Below are 21,195 nucleotides of genomic sequence, written 5' to 3' on the forward strand. Positions count from 1 at the left end.
GTCCCACTCCCTCCTAAATATAATTTTCCCTGTACACTAAGGGTTAACAAGAGAGGTGGGAGATAAAGGGTTACATGGGAATTATCAGGTAAAGGGTTACTAGGGGATGTGCAGGTAACCAGGGGTATACCAGGCAATATGCAGGTCAGCCAGGGTTAACTAGGGATATAACAGGGAATGTTCAGGTCAGCAGGGGATAACCAGGGGATGTTCAAGTACCAGGGGGATGTGCAGGTCAGCAAGGCTTAACTAGGGATATACCAGGGGATGTAATGTGAGGGTTGGAACGGTTAAACCAGGGGAAGGGAAGGGTTAACCCAGGGGAAAGGTAAGGGTTAGAAAGAGGAGACAGGGAGAGAGAGGGTTAAGTGTAGCTGTGGCTACACTTGATACTTAGCGTGTAGGAGCTGGAGGCAGGAGACGGGCAGGAGACAGGAGATGGAGCAGGAGAGCCGGTCGTTGGTGGTGTAGTGAGCGGTGAGCGGGCGTTGGTGGAGGATGGCAGGACCCAGCTACTGAGCGTACCGACGCAGGGCTATTCAAACCCTGCCAGTACTCTCATAGTGGGGCGAATGGCACGAGAGCACTGCCGCGCGCGCGTGAACGCCCATGCGCACCGGAAGTTTAAAATGGAGTCAGGAGATCAAAGCAGTATCTCAAGTCTCCATCGGTTTTATTCAAAGCAGGACAATAACGAATTGTCCTTCTTTGTTTGTCTAATGTCTATTCATGACCAGGGCTGTGCCTCAACAGCCCTGGCTCAGGAGACATACATATACACCAAAATTGTAAAGGGAAGTGTCCCCTATTTTTATATATAAAGATATATATGTATAGATCACATTAACACAAAAATTTGAACAGCACATTCCAACTAGATGATATAAAATGTGTATGCAGGTGCAGGAACGCCTGTGATTGCAAATGTACAGCAGAAAAAAAATGGCGACAGCACACTGCGACACTAATGCCACCTTTACCACTAAATATAAATAAGTATGCATTACTGCTAAATCTACTTATAATAGGGAGGTTCTTAGTGCACATTTTGATCAAAAAGTGTTTGCCCACCTGCCACGACAAGGCGACCTCTCTGTAAGGTGGGAACCTACGCTGCACATACACCCAGAACTGGGACTAAGCCTACATATATACCTGGGGATGGTAGGATCCAGCATTGAACTAATTAAAATCACCTAGGGCAGAATGGGAGGAGTGCAAGAACAAAAACGTCCCAAGAAGTGATATGCACTTCTTTTTGGCGGGCGTCTTTTTACGTGCCGTTTTAGGAAAATGGCCACGTAATAAACGCCACGTCGGAACAGAACACCGTATTTCCTATTGAAACCAATGGGCAGATGTTTGTAGGCATTCTGCTTCCGATTTTTCAGCTGTTTTTCGGGTAGTTTACGGCCCGAAAACCGTCTTAAAACACTGCATGTGAACATACCCTTAGAATGATGAAAGTGAAGTGAATGACTTTTCAGTTGACAGGTTCACACGGCATGTATTTGACACTTTTTTTTTGCGCATTTTATGTGCCAAAAAACGCATTAAAAAAACCGCTTGATTTTGTATGTTTGGGGGGATGTGTGTGTGTGTGTGTGTGTGTGTGGTTGGGGGGTGCTCACCGTGATTCTTCAAAACAGCTGATAAGCGGCTATGAAGGATCAGCGGTGCCCGTGCATACTCCGCTGCACAAAAATAGGACACAGCTCTGCTGCGCACACTACACACACAGTTCTGCTGCGCATACTACACATACAGCTCTGCTGCGTGAGCGCACACACAGCTCTGCTACACACAGACACACACACACTCAGCACTGCTACATACAGACACACTCAGCTCTGCTGCACACACACACACACACACACACACACACTCAGCACTGCTACACACACACTCAGCACTGCTACATACAGACACACACTCAGCTCTGCTGCATACACACACTCAGTACTGCTAAACACACACACACTCAGCACTGCTACATACATACACACACTCACCTCTGCTGCACACACACACTCACACTCAGCACTCCTACACACACACAAACTCAGCACTGCTACATACAGACACACACTCAGCTCTGCTGCACACACACACTCAGCACTGCTACATACAGACACACAGTTACAGCAGGTGTGGGGGGGGCCACGAGAGGGGGGTCTGTGAGAGAGAGGGACAGACAGAGATACACACCTTACCTGCAGTGCAGCCAGTCTTCATAATGGCGCCTGCTATCTCCCTACAAACTAGCTTCTCTGCTGTGTGACTCTGAACTGCGGCTCCCGTTCATTGTGTGGTATGCATAGTGCTGCCGTATTACATCTGTGTATGTGTCGTTAAGAGACACATACACAGATGAAATAAAACATGGCAGCCCCCAGTAAAGTAAGAAAGTGTTAATAAAAAAAACTTTGTGTGTGAAAAATTAAATAAAATCAATATAATATTCTATTAAATAAAAACACATAAATTAATTTAAAAAAAATAATCATGACACTGTCCCTTTAAGTTGTCTACGTCTGCGCTTCGCTGATTATTGCATTCATCTATAAATATTTAAAATACATTGGCCTCAGCTTCTAAATGGAAGGAAGTACTAGATTCGAAACTGTCAGTTGGGGAGGTTACCTCTAGATTGGTTACAGGATACACAAAAGTAAGGAAGAAAATAGTGTCTGAGACTTGGAGAAAGGTGATGTGTCGCCTCATTTATAGAGCATTTCATGTCTTTGGTTTACCTTGAGAGAAATATATCCCAGGATACAAGAGAGTACCTGGTGCTACTTTGTATCATGGATTCTGGGAATGGCCACAATTAAAGAGATATTCCCAGAATCAACAATTATCACCTATCTAAGGGGGGATTCACACGAGCGTGTATTCGGTCCATGCGGGCCGCGTGGTTTTCACGCGCCACGCACAGACCAATACAAGTCTATGGGGCAGTACAGACAGTCCGTGCTTTTTGCGCAGCGTTTGTCAGCTGCGCAAAAAGCGCGACAGGTTCAATATCTCTGCGTATTTCGCGCATCACGCACCCATTGAAGTCAATGGGTGCGTGAAAACCACGCAGGTCGCACGGAAGCACTTCCGTGCGAACCGACTGAAACAGCGCACCAGCTGTCAAAAGGATGAATGTAACCAGAAAAGCACCACGTGCTTTTCTGTTTCCAAACATCCAAATGGAGTGTCTTTGAGATGAGCGAACCTGGACAATCGAACCGAACTTCACCGGGTTCGGCCGAACTAGTTTTGGCGGAACCCGGCAAAAAAATTTCCGGCACGCGACGTCCGGAGATAGTCACTGTCCAGGGTGCTCAAAGAGTTAAACTGTTTCAGCACCATGGACAGTGACTACCGATCCCAATAAACATGAACCTGTAAAAAAAAACAAAGTTCTGACTTACCGATAACTCCCGTCTTCTTCGCCAGTCTGACCTCCCGGGATGACAATTCAGTCCAAGTGACAGCTCCAGCCAATCACAGGCCAAGCACAGGCTGCAGCGGTCACATGGACTGCCGCGTCATCCAGGGAGGTGGGGCCCGATGTCAAGAGAGGCGCGTCACCAAGGACGCGTCACCAAGGACGCGTCACCAAGGCAACGGCCGGGAAGTTCTCGGTAAGTACGAACTTTTTCTTTTTTTTCAACAGGTTTTTCGATATTGTGTTCGGCATTCACTGTCGAGGGTGCTGAAAGAGTTAGCTCTTTCAGCACCTTGGACAGTGACGGGCGTCGACTAGCCTCATCTCTATGATGGTGGCTGCGCGAAAATCACGCAGCCGCGCATCATACACGGATGACACACGCAACTGTCAAATGGTTTTTGCGCGCGCAAAACGCCGCGTTGTTTGCGCGCGCAAAAACGCAACGTCCGTCTGTATCTGCCCTAAAGGAAAGGTGATAATTGTCTGATGTTTGGGGGCCCCACCGCTGGGACCCCCATTGATCACGAGAATGTGTCCTGAACCCCTTCTTTCTCCTTACTGCTCGACCGCCGTTATTATAAAAACATATATTGGCTTATTTATCAGCTGACTCATTTATTAAAATGCCAGGTTTTTGTCATGTTACAAAGTCAATCCAAGATAATTAATTTCAGAACTTTTTCCACCTTTGATCTCACCTATAATCTGTACAATTGTATTGAAAAACAAACTGAAATATTTTAGGGTGGAAAAATAAAAATAAAGAATAAAAATAATGTGTTGCGTAAATATGCACAACCTTAACCCCTTGCGTACCTTTGACGTAATAGTACGTCGCTGGCCACTTATGCCAGCGTACCTTCGACGTACTATTACGGCGCAGGAATAAACTGTCACTATGTGAAATCACATAGTGACAGAACAGCGGCGGCAGCTGTCATTGACAGCTAACCGTCTCTGCTACCGGCCTGGGGACCAATTAGCAGTCCCCAATGCCGGCGATTGCTGTGATTGGTCAGTCTCTGAAGACTGACCAATCACAGCCGTCTGTGACGTCGTCTGCAGGAGAAAGCTCCTGTCACTTTCTCTGATCTCCTCATTTCTGTGAGATACGTGAGGAGATCAGAGAAAGCAGTGTAAAAAAAAAAAAAACACTTTTTATTAACCCCTTTCCGAAAATGGGCGTATAGTAACGCCCTGAGGATGAAGCGGGCACAGGAGCTGTGCTCGCTCCATCTTCATCGGATGTCGGCTGTAATATACAGCCGACATCCCACTGCAACTACAGCGATCACTGTCCTCTCCGATCGCTGTAGTTTAACCCCTTAAATGCCGCTGTCAATAGCGACAGCGGCATTTAAGTGATTGATACAGAGGGAGGGGGCTCCCTCTGCACCCCATTGCCCCCCCGCGAAAAATCGCGGGGTTCTGATGGTTGCAATGGCAACCAGGAAGCCTAGCAACGGCTTCCTGGTTGCCAGGTACGGGAGCCTATTAGGTCCTGCCCAAGGCAGGACGTAATAGGCTCAACTGTCAGTTGTAAAGTGACAGTTACAATACACTGCACTACATCAGTACATACAGAAGTAGTGCAGTGTATTGTGCAGGGGATCAGAAGATCAGATCTTCCAGTCCCCTAGTATGTGTAAAATAAAAAGTGAAAAAAAAGTTAAAAAAAAAGTAAAAAAAAAGTTTTCGATAAATAAATAAATACAAGTTTTACGTAATAAAAACAATAATCGCCTTGTTTCCCTGATCAAGCCCTTTATAATTAGAAAAAAAATGAAAAAAAAGACAAAAACTAGACATAATAGGTATCGCCGCGTTCGTATCGGCCTGACCTAAAAAAATATCATATTATTTATCCCGCACGGTGAACACCGTAAAAAAAATACCATAAAAAACAATGGCAGAATTTCCTTTTTTGGTCACGTTGTTTCCAAAAAAATGGAATAAAAAGTGATCAAAAAGTCGCGCGTAGCCAAACATGGTACCAATAAAAACGACAGTGTGTCACGCAAAAAATGTATGTACTCCGCACAGATTACATATGCCCCCACATTATAAACTGAAACACCAGTAAAACACTAAACAAAACTACTACCAAGCAAAATCTGCGCTCCAAAAGCCAAATGGCGCTCCTTCTGGGCCTGGCAGTGTGCCCAAACAGCGGTTTATGACCACATATGGGGTATTACCGTACTCTGGAGAACAGTTTAACAATTTATGGGGCGTATGTCTCCGGTGGTACAAGCTGGGCCCAACGCATTGGGCACTGAAATAGCATATCTGTGGAAAATGTCAATTTTATATCTGCAACATCCACTGTGCACTAATTTCTGCAAAACCTTTGGGGGTCAAAATGCTCACTACACTTCTAGATGAATTCCTTGAGGGGTGTAGTTTCCTAAATGGGGTCACTTCTCGGGAGTTTTCACTGTACTGGTACCTCAGCGCAATGCAACATGGCGTCAAAAACAAATTTTGTAAAATCTCCACTCCAAAAACGAAATTTCACTTTTTCCGTTTAGACCCTTGCCGTATGTCCAAATAGCCGTTTACAACCACATATGGGGTATTTCCGTAATCAGGAGAAATTGTGTAACACATTTTGGGGTGTCTTTTCTCCTGTATTCCTTGTGGAAATGAAAAATTCTGAGCTAAAGCTACAGGTTATATTTCACGGACCAATTCTAATAAAATCTATAAAACACCTGAGGGCTCAAAATGCTCACTACACCTCTAATTTAATTCTTTCAGGGGTATAGTCTCCAAATTGGGATCACATCTGGGGAATTTCTACTGTACTGGTACTTCAGGGACTCGCGACATGGCCCCCAGAAACCAATTCAGCAAAATCTGAGCTGCAAAATCCAAATGGTGCTCCGTCCCTTCTGAGCCCTGCCATGGGTCCAAACAGCAGTTTATTACCACATATGGGGTATTTCCGTAATCAGGAGAAATTGCTTTACAAATGTTGAGGTGCTTTTTCTCCTTTATTCCTTATAAAAATTAGAAAATTCTGTGTTTTTTCCAAAAAAAAGTCTCTTTTCATCTTCACAGACTAATTCCAATAAATTCAGCAAAAAACCTGTGGGGTCAAAATGATAACTATACCACTAGAAAAATTCCTTGAGGGGTATAGTTTCCAAAATGGGGTCACTTTTGGGGGGATTCCACTGTTTAGGTCCCTCCAGGGCGTTGCAAACGTGACACGGCACTGAAAACCATTCCAGTAAAATCAGAGCTCCAAAATCCAAATGGCGCTCCCTCCCTTCTGAGCCCTGCTGTGGGTCCAAACAGCAGTTTATTACCACATATGGGGTATTTCCGTAATCGCGAGAAATTGCTTTACAAATGTTGGGGTGCTTTCTCTCCTTTATTTCTTGCAAAAATTAGAAATTTTTACGTTTTTCCAGAAAAAAAGTAGATTTTCATTTTCACAGACTAACTCCAGAAAATATAGCAAAATACCTGTGGGGTCAAAATGCTAACTATACCCCTAGATAAATTCCCTGAGGTGTGTAGTTTAAAAAATGGGGGTCACTTTCGGGGGTTTCCACTGTTTTGGCACCACAAGACCTCTTCAAACCTGACATGGTGCCTAAAATATATTCTGAAAAAAGGAGGCCCCAAAATCCAAGAGGTGCTCCTTTGATTCTGAGGCCTGTGTTTCAGTCCATTAGCGCACTAGGGCCACATGTGGGATATTTCTAAAAACTGCAGAATCTGGGCAATAAATATTGAGTTGCGTTTCTCAGGTAAAACCTTCTGTGGTACAGAAGAAAATGTATTACATATGAATTTTGTAAAAAAAAATGAAATTTGAAAATTTCAGCTCTACTTTCCTTCAATTCCTGTAAAACGCCTAAAGAGTTGAAACACTTTCTGAATGCTGTTTTAGATACTTTGAGGGGTGCAGTTTTCAAAATGGGGTGTTTTATGGGGGTTTCTAATATATAGGGCACTCAAAACCACTTCAGAACTGAACTCGTCCCTGAAAAAATCGCTTTTTGAAATTTTCTTAAAAATATGAGAAATTGCTGCTAAAGTTCTAAGCCTTGTGAGGTCATAGAAAAATAAAAGAATGTTCAAAAAACGATGCAAACATAAAGTAGACATATGGGATATGTTAATTGGTAACTATTTTGTGTGGTATTACCATCTGTTTTACAAGCAGATACATTTAAAATGGGAAAAATCATAATTTCTTCATATTTTCGCTAAATGTTGGTGTTTTTCACAAATAAGGAATGAATTTATCGACCAAATTTTTGCACTAAACTAAAGTCCAATGTGTCACGAGAAAACAATCTCAGAATCGCTTGGATAGGTAAAAGCATTCCGGAGTTATTACCACATAAAGTGATACATGTCAGATTTGAAAAAATGGGTCTGGTCCTCAAGGCCAAAATGAGCTGGGTACTCAAGGGGTTAAACTAATACTTTGTTGAATTACCCTTTGACTTTATAACAGCATTCAGTCTTTTGGGGTAGAAGTCTATCAGCATGGCACATCTTGACTTAGCAATTGTTGCCCAATCTTCCTTGCAAAAGCGCTCCAAATCTGTCAGATTGCGAGGGCTTCTCCTGTGTACAGCCCTCTTCAGGTCACCCCACAGATTTTCAATGAGATTCAGGTCTGGGCTCTGGCTGGACCATTCCAAAACTTTGATCTTCTTCTGGTGAAGCCATTCTTTTGTTGATATGGAGGTATGCTTTGGGTCGTTGTCGTGCTGAAAGGTGAAATTCCTCTTCATCTTCAGCTTTTTAGCAGAGGCCTGCAGGTTTTCTGTCAATATTGACTGCTATTTGGAACTGTTCATAATTCCCTCGACCTTGACTAAAACCCCAGTTCCAACTGCAGAAAAACAGCCCCAAGGCTGGGTTCACACGACCTATTTTCAGTCATAATGGAGGCGTCTTACGCCTCGAATTACGTCTGAAAAAACGGCTTCAATACGTCGGCAAACATCTGCCCATTACTTTCAATGGACTTTACGATGTACTGTGCCGATGACCTGTCATTTTATGCGTCGCTGTCAAAAGATGTGCAGTGTTGGCTTTGCGCCAAACATTTCCCACATGCTTTGGCAGACTTGATGTAGGATTTTGCAAAACATAGCCGGGCTTGGATGTTTTTCTTTTTTAGAAAAGGCTTCCGTCTTGCCACCCTACCCCACAGCCCAGACATATCAAGAATACGGGAGATTGTTGTCACATGCACTACACAACCAGTACCTGCCAGAAAGTCCTGCAGCTCCTTTATTGTTGCTGTAGGCCTCTTGATAGCCTCCCGGACTAATTTTTGTCTTGTCTTTTCATCAAGTTTTGAGGGACGTCCAATTCTTGGTAATCTCACTGTTGTGCCAAATGTAATCCACTTCTTCCTTGTGTTCCATGGTATATCTAGTGCCTTGGAAATTCTTTGGTACCCTTCTCCTGACTGATTCCTTTCAACTATCTGATCCCTTTGATGTGTTGTAAGCTCTTTACGGACCATGGCTTTTGCTGTCACATGCAACATAGAAAATGTCAGGAAAATCCTAATAGAACAGCTGAACTTTATATGGGGTTACTCAGAATCACTTTAAATAATGGCACCTGTGTACTGACTACTATTTAACATGTGTTTAAATGTGATTGCCTAATTCTGAACACAACCACATCCCCAAATATATGAGGGTGTTCACACTTATGCAACCACATTATTGTAGTTTTGTTATTTTTATTTTTCCCCTCTAAATTATTTCAGTTTGTTTTTCAATGGAATTGTACAGATTACGGGTCACATTAAAGGTTGAAAAAGTTCTGAAATTATTTATCTTGTACTGATTTTTTGACATGACAAAAACCTGGCATTTTAACAGTATCCACTGTATATGCTTTATTGTTCCTAAAAAATTATTTGTAAAGTACGAATTCTTTCCAGTGATCCAAATGTCTCCAAACGATAATTGCATAATTCAAAGGTGGCTTTGGGCTTCACAGAGTAACCAAATAGTTCTTTCAGGACAGTATAAATATTAAAGGGGTATTCCGGTTACAATAAGTTACCCCCTATCCGTAGGGTAAGGGGTAACTTGCTGATTGATGGGTGGGTGACAGCTCGGACCTCCACCATTTACGAAGTTGCCCGAACCCCAAATTTGAACCGAGTGGCAGGTCGCTCATGTGCACTGCCGCTCCATTCATTCTCTACGGCAGCGCCGGAAAAAGCTGAAAACTGCACTCGGCTATCTCCGGCGCTCCCATGGAGAATGAATAGAGCGGCAGTGTGCATGAGCGACCTGCGCTCGGTTCAAATTTAGGGTTCGGGCAACTTCGGGCTCTCTGTTCTCGTAAACGGCGGGGGTCCCAGCTCGGACACCCACTGATGAGCAAGTTAGCCCTTACCCTACGGATAGGGGATAACTTCTTGTAAACGGAATACCCACTTTAATTTATTCACTTGTGTCTAAATCCAAAATAGTTTGTAGGCTACTCTGAAGCTCAGTAGGTACATAGTGTCCTTTTTGAACTGTCATTCGTCTGTACTGTTTATATGAATTAATTTATGTTTAGTGTATATTTATGCAGTCATAATTATATTTTTCACTAGTTAATGGTTGGATCTTGTTCTCCAAATTCTCATTTATTTTATTTTAATTAGTAACTGAACGTGTTAAAGCAATGGATAAGGCAGCAGACATGGCACACTACAGTTAAAAGACTACACAAACACCGTAAACACTGCAGCATTTCCATAAGGATTTTCGGTATGGAAATTCCACTGCGTATTACAGTAGCAGCAAAGTGGATGAAAGCTGACAGATCCTCTATACTTCACCACATAGGAGAGCTGAAAGATCCACTATACTACACCACACAAGAGAGGTGACACTACACAGGAGATATATATCAAAATTGTAAGGATGCACTCCTAATTTATTCGTGCTATTCAGGTTCGGGTTGAAGTACCCATACTATATATATATGTATATATATATTTATATTTATATATATTTATATATATATATATATATATATATATATATATATATATATATATATATAAACCCAAATAAAAAGCACTTCAGGAACACTTGAACTAGCTGATTTGAAAGAAATTTTTCTTTATTCCAAAACAAGTATTTTTTGAAATGAGCGATAACAAACGAACGTTTCGGCCCAACCAGAGCCTTCTTCACAGTCGCTATAGAAAAAATGACATGAAATAAGAATATAATACATGTCTAAACAGAAGAGTATATACACGCAAAATATATAGAAACTACATCTATATTCAAATTCAGTTTAGAATTTCCAAAATATCAAACATAAACATACCAATTACATATACAATAGAATTATCATCTGTAGATAGCCATAGAACTAGTCTAGAGTATAAGCTTAATTTGAGATCAATGTATATAAGCAATATATGACTGACTGTAGTAGAATCATTAGGGCATACATGATATTACAATGGAAACACCAGAATATATATGAGACAACATAGAAATATATAAAACGATGAGATTATCGTTCGTCCTATTTTCACAATTTCATATGCTCTTTCTAAATTTGTTCTCTCCTAGCCACTATTCCATATCTACCGGTACTTTATGGTATGGTCCTGAGGGGCATTTTGCTGATGCCCCTCCTATAATTACTGCATGTAATTTTCTCATCGTTTTATATATTTCTATGTTGTCTCATTTATATTCTGGTGTTTCCATTGTAATATCATGTATGCCCTAATGATTCTACTACAGTCAGTCATATATTGCTTATATACATTGATCTCAAATTAAGCTTATACTCTAGACTAGTTCTATGGCTATCTACAGATGATAATTCTATTGTATATGTAATTGGTAAGTTTATGTTTGATATTTTGGAAATTCTAAACTGAATTTGAATATAGATGTAGTTTCTATATATTTTGTGTGTATATACTCTTCTGTTTAGACATGTATTATATCCTTATTTCATTTCATTTTTTCTATAGCGAATGTGAAGAAGGCTCTGGTTGGGCCGAAACGTTTGTTTGTTATCGCTCATTTAAAAAAATACTTGTTTTGGAATAAAGAAAAATTTCTTTCAAATCATCTTGTTCAAGTGTTCCTGAAGTGCTTTTTATTTGGGTTTATATATATATATACTACACAAGAGAGGTGACACTACACCACACAGGTCTTCTTTAATTGTTATGTATTCTGAGCCTGTATTCTCTTGTATAGTCTGCAGAATGATGGTACTTTGCACACCGCCAGTGTAGACCTGGTATCTGAACGCTATATGGTCACTGTATGAGCACTGTAATAGGGATTAACCCCTGAGGAAACCACTTTGTGGCGATACGTGTGGGGCTTACAATCCCCTTCTCTCCTCATGGTTCAGGACCAGGACGTATCTATTTGATGCAACATTTTGCTACATACCTTATACATTGAACGCTTGTTGAGGGGTCTAGGTGAGTGAGTGGGGGTTCATACTGTTTGCCACTTATCAGGGTGGCCCCCCCCCCTCCCAGAGATTTTTGTATTGCATTTCTATTCTGATTTTAAATGCGTTTATCATTCATGTGGTGTATTAAATCTAAATAAATATATTTTTTGGTTACTAATACAGCTATTTCATTATATTTTTGCCTCACATACATACCTATTTGGTGTTTTGAGTTTTCATACTGTAGTTTACAGGGTATGTGGCAATATATATGCGGTGCCCGCCGGTGGTATATATATATATAGAATTTCTCTCTCTCTCTCTCTCTGCTCGTACCTAGCTGCAGCATTAAAAAGACTCTGTCACCAGTTTATTAATTCCCTATCTCCTAACTAATCTAATAGGCGCTTTGCTGCTGATGACTACATTGTGATTTGTTTTAAAAAACATTTATTATCTGCAAAGTTATGAGCTTTTTTCTAAATATGTAAACGAGCCTTTATTCGACAACTGGGAGGTAACAGCAGCGATTATCCTAGGTGGAGCCGCCTCACAGCCTCTGACACTGTCCTATCAGCATGAAGCTGCTTCACACATTATGAGACAGTCTAGAGGGAAGGGGGATCACTTCAAACAGCCATATCCCGAGCTGTGGACCACCTAGAACAGCACTTCTGGTGGCATATGGAAGAAGAGATTCTAATATTTCATAGCTTTCTAGCTGTGACACAACCGGAGGTATCACCAGTTGAATACACTGTCGGGGATGGAAGGTATATACTATATGATCACGCTGTGTTGCTGGGCAGGGAAGGGGGTGAAGCTGTATGCTTATTGGACAGAGTCATACAGAAAACATTACACCGCCCAGAGTGAAAAGAAAGAGTCACCTCCTATTTGGCTATTAACTTTGCAAATAATAAACTTTTTTTTAAAAACAAATCACACTGTAGTTATCAGCAGCAAAGCGCCTATTAGATTAGTTAGGAGATAGGGAATTGCTAAACTGGTGACAGAGTCCCTTTAAGCACTCGCCAGCAGCCATTACTGACAAAAATGATAGAAAACATGTAGGGACACAAAAGGAGGGGGACACAATTGACTGGACTGATGGGACAAACAGAAGACAGTGACGAGCCGCAACAGGATTGCAGGTATATACGTGGCTGAAGGGGGCATGTGCACTCTCCCCCTACACATTACTTCATTTCAAATGTCTTCAGTTATGACAAGATTAAACAACTTTTAAAATATAAATGTGCATGAAATTAATTCATTAAATTACATTTTGTACAGAGATCACCCACTTGATTTAATAGGAAGCAAAGCTAGCAAACAAATTATATTTTATTATTGAAAACATTGTATAAATAATTTCTTACCTGACCTACATTTTGTCATGTATTTAGAACTGAACCTCTCAAATACTAAAATGTCATTCTCCAAATATCCTTAAAAAAATGGTACAACTGCTTTTGTGTACAGGTCCTATAAGCTGCGCATCCCAAGGGAAGAACTAAATGATGTAACAAACTTAAAGAACAAGTGGGCTGAATTGATAGATCTTACCAGTGTTGTAAGTAAAAACTGATATATTTAATCTTTGTAAAGTTTTTCTTTCGTGATTTTCAAGTTTCCAATTCAGATGTTTGAAACAGCATACTGAGCTTCTAATTAAACGGAATTTGTCGCAAATTATTATTTTTTTTTAAGTGAGTTACTTATTTTTATTATATTTTTTACGTTTTTTGCAGTATTTTTTTTTTCTTCCACATGGTGGGAAGTATTATAAATTAAATAATATTTTGACATGTTTTCCTATGTTGGCCACTAGAGGAAGCATTTCCCAGAATTACAGGAAAGTGAATAAGCGAAAGCAACCTGACTCACAGCTGTTGTAAATGTGGGAGGGAATCTCACCTCCCCTATTTTTGGCTACAAGCCAGGAAGAGGTGTCTTCAAATTGCTAAGCATTGTCCGGCTCCTATTTTGGAAGAGCTTTTACAATCCAGCTGGTAGAAGCTATAGGACACACCAAAAGGCTAAGAATAATGAAAGTGAAGTGAATGACTTTTCAATTGACAGGTTCACATGGCGTGTATTTGACGTGTTTTTTTGGTGCATTTTATGTGCCAAAAACCGCATAAAAAACACTTGGTTACGCTTTTTCATTTACATAATTGGTTAGTGTGCTGTTAGTACATACAATGCGCTATTTTACACACGCGTTTTAAAAAAACGCGTTTTGTAAATAAATAAGTGTCGAGTCAATTCCTTTGTACGTAAAACGTGCCAAATGTTCCCATAGTCAATGGGAGTCCTATTTATGCGCCAAAAAGCACACACAAAATGCGTAAAAAAAACAGGCAAAAAAAACGTCAAGCGCTTGATTAAGCTTCCCACTTACATCAATGGGAAAGCGAGCCGTTAGTTTTTTACGCAAGCGTTTTTAAAAAACGTTTTGCGTAAAAATGGGGGGTTGAGGGGGGTTGTGTGTGGGGGGGGGGGTTGTATGGCTCAGGTGCATGTTTAAGAGGGAATTGTGGGGGGGGGGGTGCTCGCCACTGATTATTCAAAACAGTTGATAACGGGCTATGAAGGATCAGCGGCGCCCGTGTATACTCCACTGCCCAAAAATAGGACACAGCTTTGCTGCGCACACTACACACACACACACTCTACTATACACACACACACACACACACACAGCCCTGCTGCACGCACACACAGTTCTACTGCTCGCGCACACACACACAGCACTGCTGCGTGCACACACACACACACACAGTTCTGCTGCGCGCACGCAAACACACACAGTTCTGCTGTGCGCGCACAAACACACACAGCTCTTCTGTGCGCTTGCACACGCCCACACAGCTCTGCTGCATGCACAAACACACACAGCTCTGCACACACACAGATTTGCTACACACACAGCTCTACTACACATACACACAGCTCTGCTACACACACAGCTCTACTACACATACACACAGCTCTGCTACACACAGCTCTGCTACACACACACACACACACACACACACAGCCCTGCTATACACACAGCTCTGCTACACACACTGGTCTGCTACACACACATACAGCTCTGCTACACACACAGCTCTGCTACACAAAGCTCTGCTACACACACACAGCTCTTCTACAGACACACACTGCTCTGCTACACACACATCTCTGCTACATACACAGCTCTGCTACACACACACATCTCTGCTATACACACACAGCTCTGCTACACACACAGTACTGCTACACACACAGCTCTGCTACACACACACACAGCTCTGCTAAACAAACATCTCTGCTACACACACAGCTCTGCTACACACACAGCTCTGCTGCACACACACACACACACACACACACAGAGCTCTGCTACACACACACACACACACACACACACATACACACACACACACACACACACACACAGCTCTGCTACACACACAGCAGTACTACACACACACACAAACACACACACACACAGCACCACTACACACACACACACACACACATGTACACACACACACACACATGTACACACACACATATATATACACACACACACACACACACACACACCGTTACAGCAGGTGTGTGAGGGGGGGTCGCGATGGGGGGAGTCACGAGGGGGGGCCTGTGAGAGCGAGACAGACAGACAGACAGACACACACTCACACCTTACCTGCAGTGCGGCCGGTCTTCAAAATGGCGCCGGCTTTCCCCCTACAAACCAGCTTCTATGCTGGGTCGCTCTGCAGAGCGAGACAGCAGAAGCACAGGATATAAAGAACAGGAGTCATTCATTATGTCCTATGCACTGTAGCTGCCATATTCCATCTGTATATGTGTCATTAAAGAGGCTCTGTCACCACATTATAAGTGCCCTCTCCTACATAATGAGATCGGCGTTATAATGTAGGTGACAGCAGTGCTTTTTATTTTAAAGAATGATCTATTTTTACCACTTTATTAGCGATTTTAGCTTTATGCTAATGAGTTTCTCAATGGACAACTATTTTTACTATTGACCAAGTGGGCGTTGTACAGAGGAGTGTATGACACTGACCAATCAGCGTCATACAATTCTCTCCATTCATTTAGTTAGTGCATAGGGATCCTTTTAGATCGCTATGTGCTGTCTTATACTAACACATTAACGATACTGAAGTGTTTAGACAGTGAATAGACATTCCACGGGATGTCTATTCACAATCCCGACACTTCGTTAATGTTTCTGTGGTAGATACAGCAGATACACTCCTCTGTACAACGCCCACTTGGTCAATAGTAAAACACATAAAGCTAAAATCGCTAATAAAGTTGTGAAAATTTATCATTTTTTTAAATAAAAAGCACTGCTGTCACCTACATTATAGCGCCGCTCTCCTTATGTAGGAGATAGGGCACTTATAATGTGGTGACAGATCCTCTTTAACCCCTTAAGGATGCAGCCTAGTTTTGGCCTTAAGGCTCAGAGCCCATTTTTCAAATCTGACATATTTCACTTTATGTGGTAATAACGTTGGAATACTTAAACCTATCCAAGCGATTCTGAGATTTTTTTCTCGTGACACATTGGGCTTCATGTTCGTGGTAAAATTTGGTCGATATATTCAGTGTTTATTGGTGAAAAATAATATGGCAGGGAACGCCATACAGCCCCCCTGTATGGAACGCCATACAGAGCCCCCCCCTGTAGGGAACGCCATACAGCGCCCCCTCTAGGGAACGCAATACAGCCCCCCCTGTAGGGAACGCCATACAGCCCCCCTGTAGGGAACGCCATACAGCCCCCCCTGTAGGGAACGCCATACAGACCCCCCTGTAGATCACGCCATACAGTCCCCCCTGTAGATAACGCCATACAGCCCCCTCTGTAGATAACGCCATACAGCCCCCCCTGTAGATAACCCCATACAGCCCCCACTGTAGATAACGCCATACAGACTCCCCCTGTAGATAACGCCATACAGTCCCCCTGTAGATAACGCCATACAGCCCCCCTGTAGAGAACGCCATACAGCCCCCTCTGTAGATAACGCCATACAACCCCCCTGTAGATAACGCCATACAACCCCCTCTGTAGATAACGCCATACAACCCCCTCTGTAGATAACGCCATACAGCCCCCTGTGGATAACGCCATACAGTCCCCCTTGTAGATAACACCATACAGCCCCCTCTGTAGATATCTACAAAGGGGGCTGTATGGCGTTCTCTACAGAGGGGACTGTATGGCGTTCTCTACGGGGGGGGGGGATTTATGGCGTTATCTACAGAGGGGGCTGTATGGCGTTATCTACAGGGGGGATTTATGGCGTTATCTACAGAGGGGGCTGTATGGCGTTATCTACAGGGGGGTTGTATGGCGTTATCTACAGGGGGGGTTGTATGGCGTTATCTACAGGGGGGCTGTATGGCGTTATCTATAGAGGGGGCTGTATGGCGTTATCTACAGGGGGGGTTGTATTATTTTTCAATCAATAAAGCCGTGCGATGCGTAACGAACTGTAGTTTCGATCAGTACCATTTTTCGGTACATGCGACTTTTTGATCTCTTTTTATTCCATTTTTTGCGAGGTGAAGTGACCAAACAATTGTGATTGTGGTATGGTTTATTATTATTTTCTTTTACGGCGTTCACCGTGCGGGATAAATAATGAAATAATTTTGTAGTTCAGGCCGTTACGGACACGGCGATACCAATTATGTATAGTTTATTTGTTTGATTGTATATTTTTATTAATAATAAATGACTGATAAGGTAAAAGGGGGGATTTTTACTTTTAATACTTTTAAAACTTTTATTTTCTTATTTTTACACATCTTTTTTTTACTTTTTTTTTACTTTATTACTTTGTCCCACTAGGGGACTTGAGGGCAGGAGGCCCTGATCGCAATTCTAATACACTGCACTACATGCATAGTGCAGTGTATTAGAATTGTCAGCTACTCACTGACAGCAAGCCTAGTGGGTCCTGTCAGGACCCACTAGGCTTCCGCCTATGGCATAGCCGGGCGCCATTGTTTGGTGTCCGGTTGCCATAGTCACCATCGCCGGCCGCTATCGTGTAGCAGGCCGGCGATGGCAGCTTAACCCCTAAAAAGCCGCGATCTCTATAGAACGCGGCTTTTAAGGGGTTAATTAGCGGGGACACAGCGATCGGTCCCCGCTGTAGGAGCTGTGACAGCTGCTGTACGAGACAGCAGCTGTCACATCTCCTGTATGTGTCGGGAGGACGGCCGTTACTCCCGAGACGTACTATTAGGTCATGGAGCGCGAACGATACAGCTACCATGACCTAATAGTACGTCCAGGAGCGGGAAGGGGTTAAGAGACACATACGCAGATGAAATAAAACATGGCAGCCCCCCAGTAAAGTAAGAAAGTGTTAATAAAAAAAACATTGTGTGTGAAAAAATAAATAAAGTCAATATAATATTTTATTAAGTAGAAATACATAAATTAATAAAAAAAAAAATCATGACACCTTTCCTTTAACTTAAGAACACAGCTAGGACGCAACCAATTTTTACGTTTTTTCATCTCTGCATTCTGAAAGCCCCATGTTTTTATTTTTCCATCGATGTAGCGGTATTGTTTTATTTGAGGGACGAGTTTTATTTTTTAATGGCACCATTTTTAAGGATGTATAATGTATTGTATAACTTCTATACATTTTGGGGGGAATGAAAAAAACAGCAATTCCAAAATAGTTTTTTTGGTTTTGTTTTTACGGTGTTCACCTTGCTTTATAAATACCATAATAATTATTTTTTTTGTGGATGCGATTACGGCAGTGCCAAATTTATAGTTATTTTTATGTTTTCCTACTTTTGCACAATTAAAACACTTTTCAAAAAAATTTATTGTTTTTCTCTTTCCTCTTTCCAAGAGCCATAACATTTTTATTTTTCTGTCCACATAATGTGTGCTTTCTTTTTGTAGGATTAACTTAAGTTTTCATTACTACCATTTTTTATTTTTTTTTACATTCTTTTATTTATATTTTCGTCTGAATAAGTGTACAGCAAAACATAAATATTCACAAAAAACATACATAGAAAATAAAACAAAATAATATAGTATTATTATGCATACAGAGTTCCAATGCACAATGTAAAGCAGTCTTCTGGCCCAGCAGAAGAAGAAGTTATAATGGAAAGAAAGCATGGATATTAAAAAACATACACATGTCATTACAAAATGAGCAGTACTAATAGGAATGTAGGCACCACGGAGACCAGAACCAAACACACTCAGCAGCGCAGTTCACCAATATACACATCCTTTGTCAGAGAGAGGATATGAAATGGAAGCAAAACGAGACAACCCAGAGAACTCTAACGGATCCTGCATCTCACCCCCCAGAGCATGTCATTAACCCCATCAGTATAGGGCACGCTCTCCCCCTTCCCCCATCTAACGGAAACATTACTCAGACTCCAAGAACCCTCCCCCCCATATGAAGCCTATGCGTATGCCAGGTAGTCATCAGACGCACAGAACACTCTCCACTCTTGCCAAACCAAAGCCACATTCCCAGATGACATATGATGGGCCAGTATTGCTTCCTCCATTCTCTGCAGATGTAGTATCTCCTGAAAACAGTCAGTAATCATAGGAGTGCTACTGGTCTTCCAAAGTCGTGGGATAACAGTGCAAGCTGCAATTAATAATAGGAAACTAATCAAGGTTTTCATATATCTCTTGATCGCACCAGGGAGCATGGAGAGAAGCAACTCCTCCGGAGTATTGGGAAGCACCTGACCTGTGATCTTATGAATCAGGTCCACTACCGTAGACCAGAATGCGTTTATTAATGGGCACCCCCACCAAATATGCAACATAGTGCCACCTGTGCTGTTGCACCGCAACATATATCCGGTACAGCTGGATAAAAGGAGTGGAGCAACGTCGGGATCCTATAGCACCTAGACAATATCTTATAGTTAGTTTCATGGGCTTCACAAGAGATAGAGAATTTATGACACAAGGCAAAAGCTTTCGATCTTTCAACCATCGACAGAGGCGAAGTAAGTTCCCTCTCCCACCCCTTCACAAAGGACGGAAGTGTGTCATTACTTAAATCCTGCAGAAAATTGTAAATTATAGAGATAGTTTTAAAAGGATGAATAGAGGCAACACACAATTGCTCCAGCGGTGTCAGGTCCCTATGCAGACGCATCTTCATCTTATTATCATTTTAGAAGTGTTGTACCCATAAAAAGTCCCAGCGTCTAGTTATAGATCTCTCCATTTCCGGGACAAGTAAGTCAAAAGACTTAAGACCCTGAAACGTTAAAACATGATGGAAAGTCAAAGAAGAAGGTCTAGAGGAATAGGAGAGAAAATTGGGGCGCAACCCCGGGAGAAAATCAATATTGGGGGATATCGACACCAGAGGACCATCTGAAGGTATCACAATCACTAGGCCCCGAAACCATTTATACGTGAGAACTACCTGTCCTACTACAAAAGGGAGTTGAGTGTTGTAACTAGCTGTGTAATACCGCATTCTAATCCACGGAAGTGCAGTAAGGGGAACCGGTGCCAAAAATTCCTCCAGCTGCACCCATAACTTGGAGTTTTTATGATGGAACCAGTCCAATATTCTAGCACTCACCGCTACGAAGAAATAGGCTTGACAGTCAGGGAGACCCAATCCCCCATACCGCTTTCTCTTAATAAGAGTAGCTTTCGCAATCCTGGGTGGCCTAGAACGCCAAAAGAACCTGTTCAGAGCTTTATTCAACAAAAGAAAAAACTGTCTAGGGAGTGTACATGGTACAGTCTGAAATAAATACATCAACCGAGGCAGGACATTCATTTTTACAGCATTTATTCTTCCCAACCAAGAAAAATCCTTGGTTTCCCATTAAAATCAGCTCTAAGAGCTTGAAGTATAGGCAGGAAATTGAGGGAGTAGGAATTCGCAAGGTCCACAGGTATCTTTACCTCCAGATATTTCAGCCAACCAACCTTCCATGAGAAAGAATAATTACTACGCAACAGTCCAACTTCAGAAGCCGGCAAAGAGATGTTCATAGCCTCACTCTTAGAGATATTCATCTTATAATTACTAAAATAACTATATGTTCGTATGGCTTCCAGTAGAGACAGCAAAGATAAATGTGGTTGTGTAATATAAAACAACAAATCGTCCGCAAACGCAGACACCTTAAATTGCATATCACCCACCTGAATACCCCGTATGTCACTATTGTTTCTCACCGCTACCAAGAGATGTTCCATAACCACAGCAAATAACAAGGGAGAGAGTGGGCAACCCTGCCTA

General features: G+C 42.0%; 1 protein-coding gene across 1 annotated transcript in view; it reads left to right on the forward strand.

Moving 5' to 3' along the window:
• Positions 1–21,195, forward strand: part of LOC142759653 (dynein axonemal heavy chain 5-like) — a 466,211-nt gene that overhangs the window by 163,536 nt on the left and 281,480 nt on the right. Inside the window, 1 exon segment of the mRNA XM_075862058.1 lies at positions 13,361–13,451. Coding sequence (XP_075718173.1) covers positions 13,361–13,451 — 91 coding nt within the window.

The sequence above is a fragment of the Rhinoderma darwinii genome, chromosome 4 (assembly GCF_050947455.1).
Source record: "Rhinoderma darwinii isolate aRhiDar2 chromosome 4, aRhiDar2.hap1, whole genome shotgun sequence".
Taxonomy (NCBI): Eukaryota; Metazoa; Chordata; class Amphibia; order Anura; family Rhinodermatidae; genus Rhinoderma; species Rhinoderma darwinii.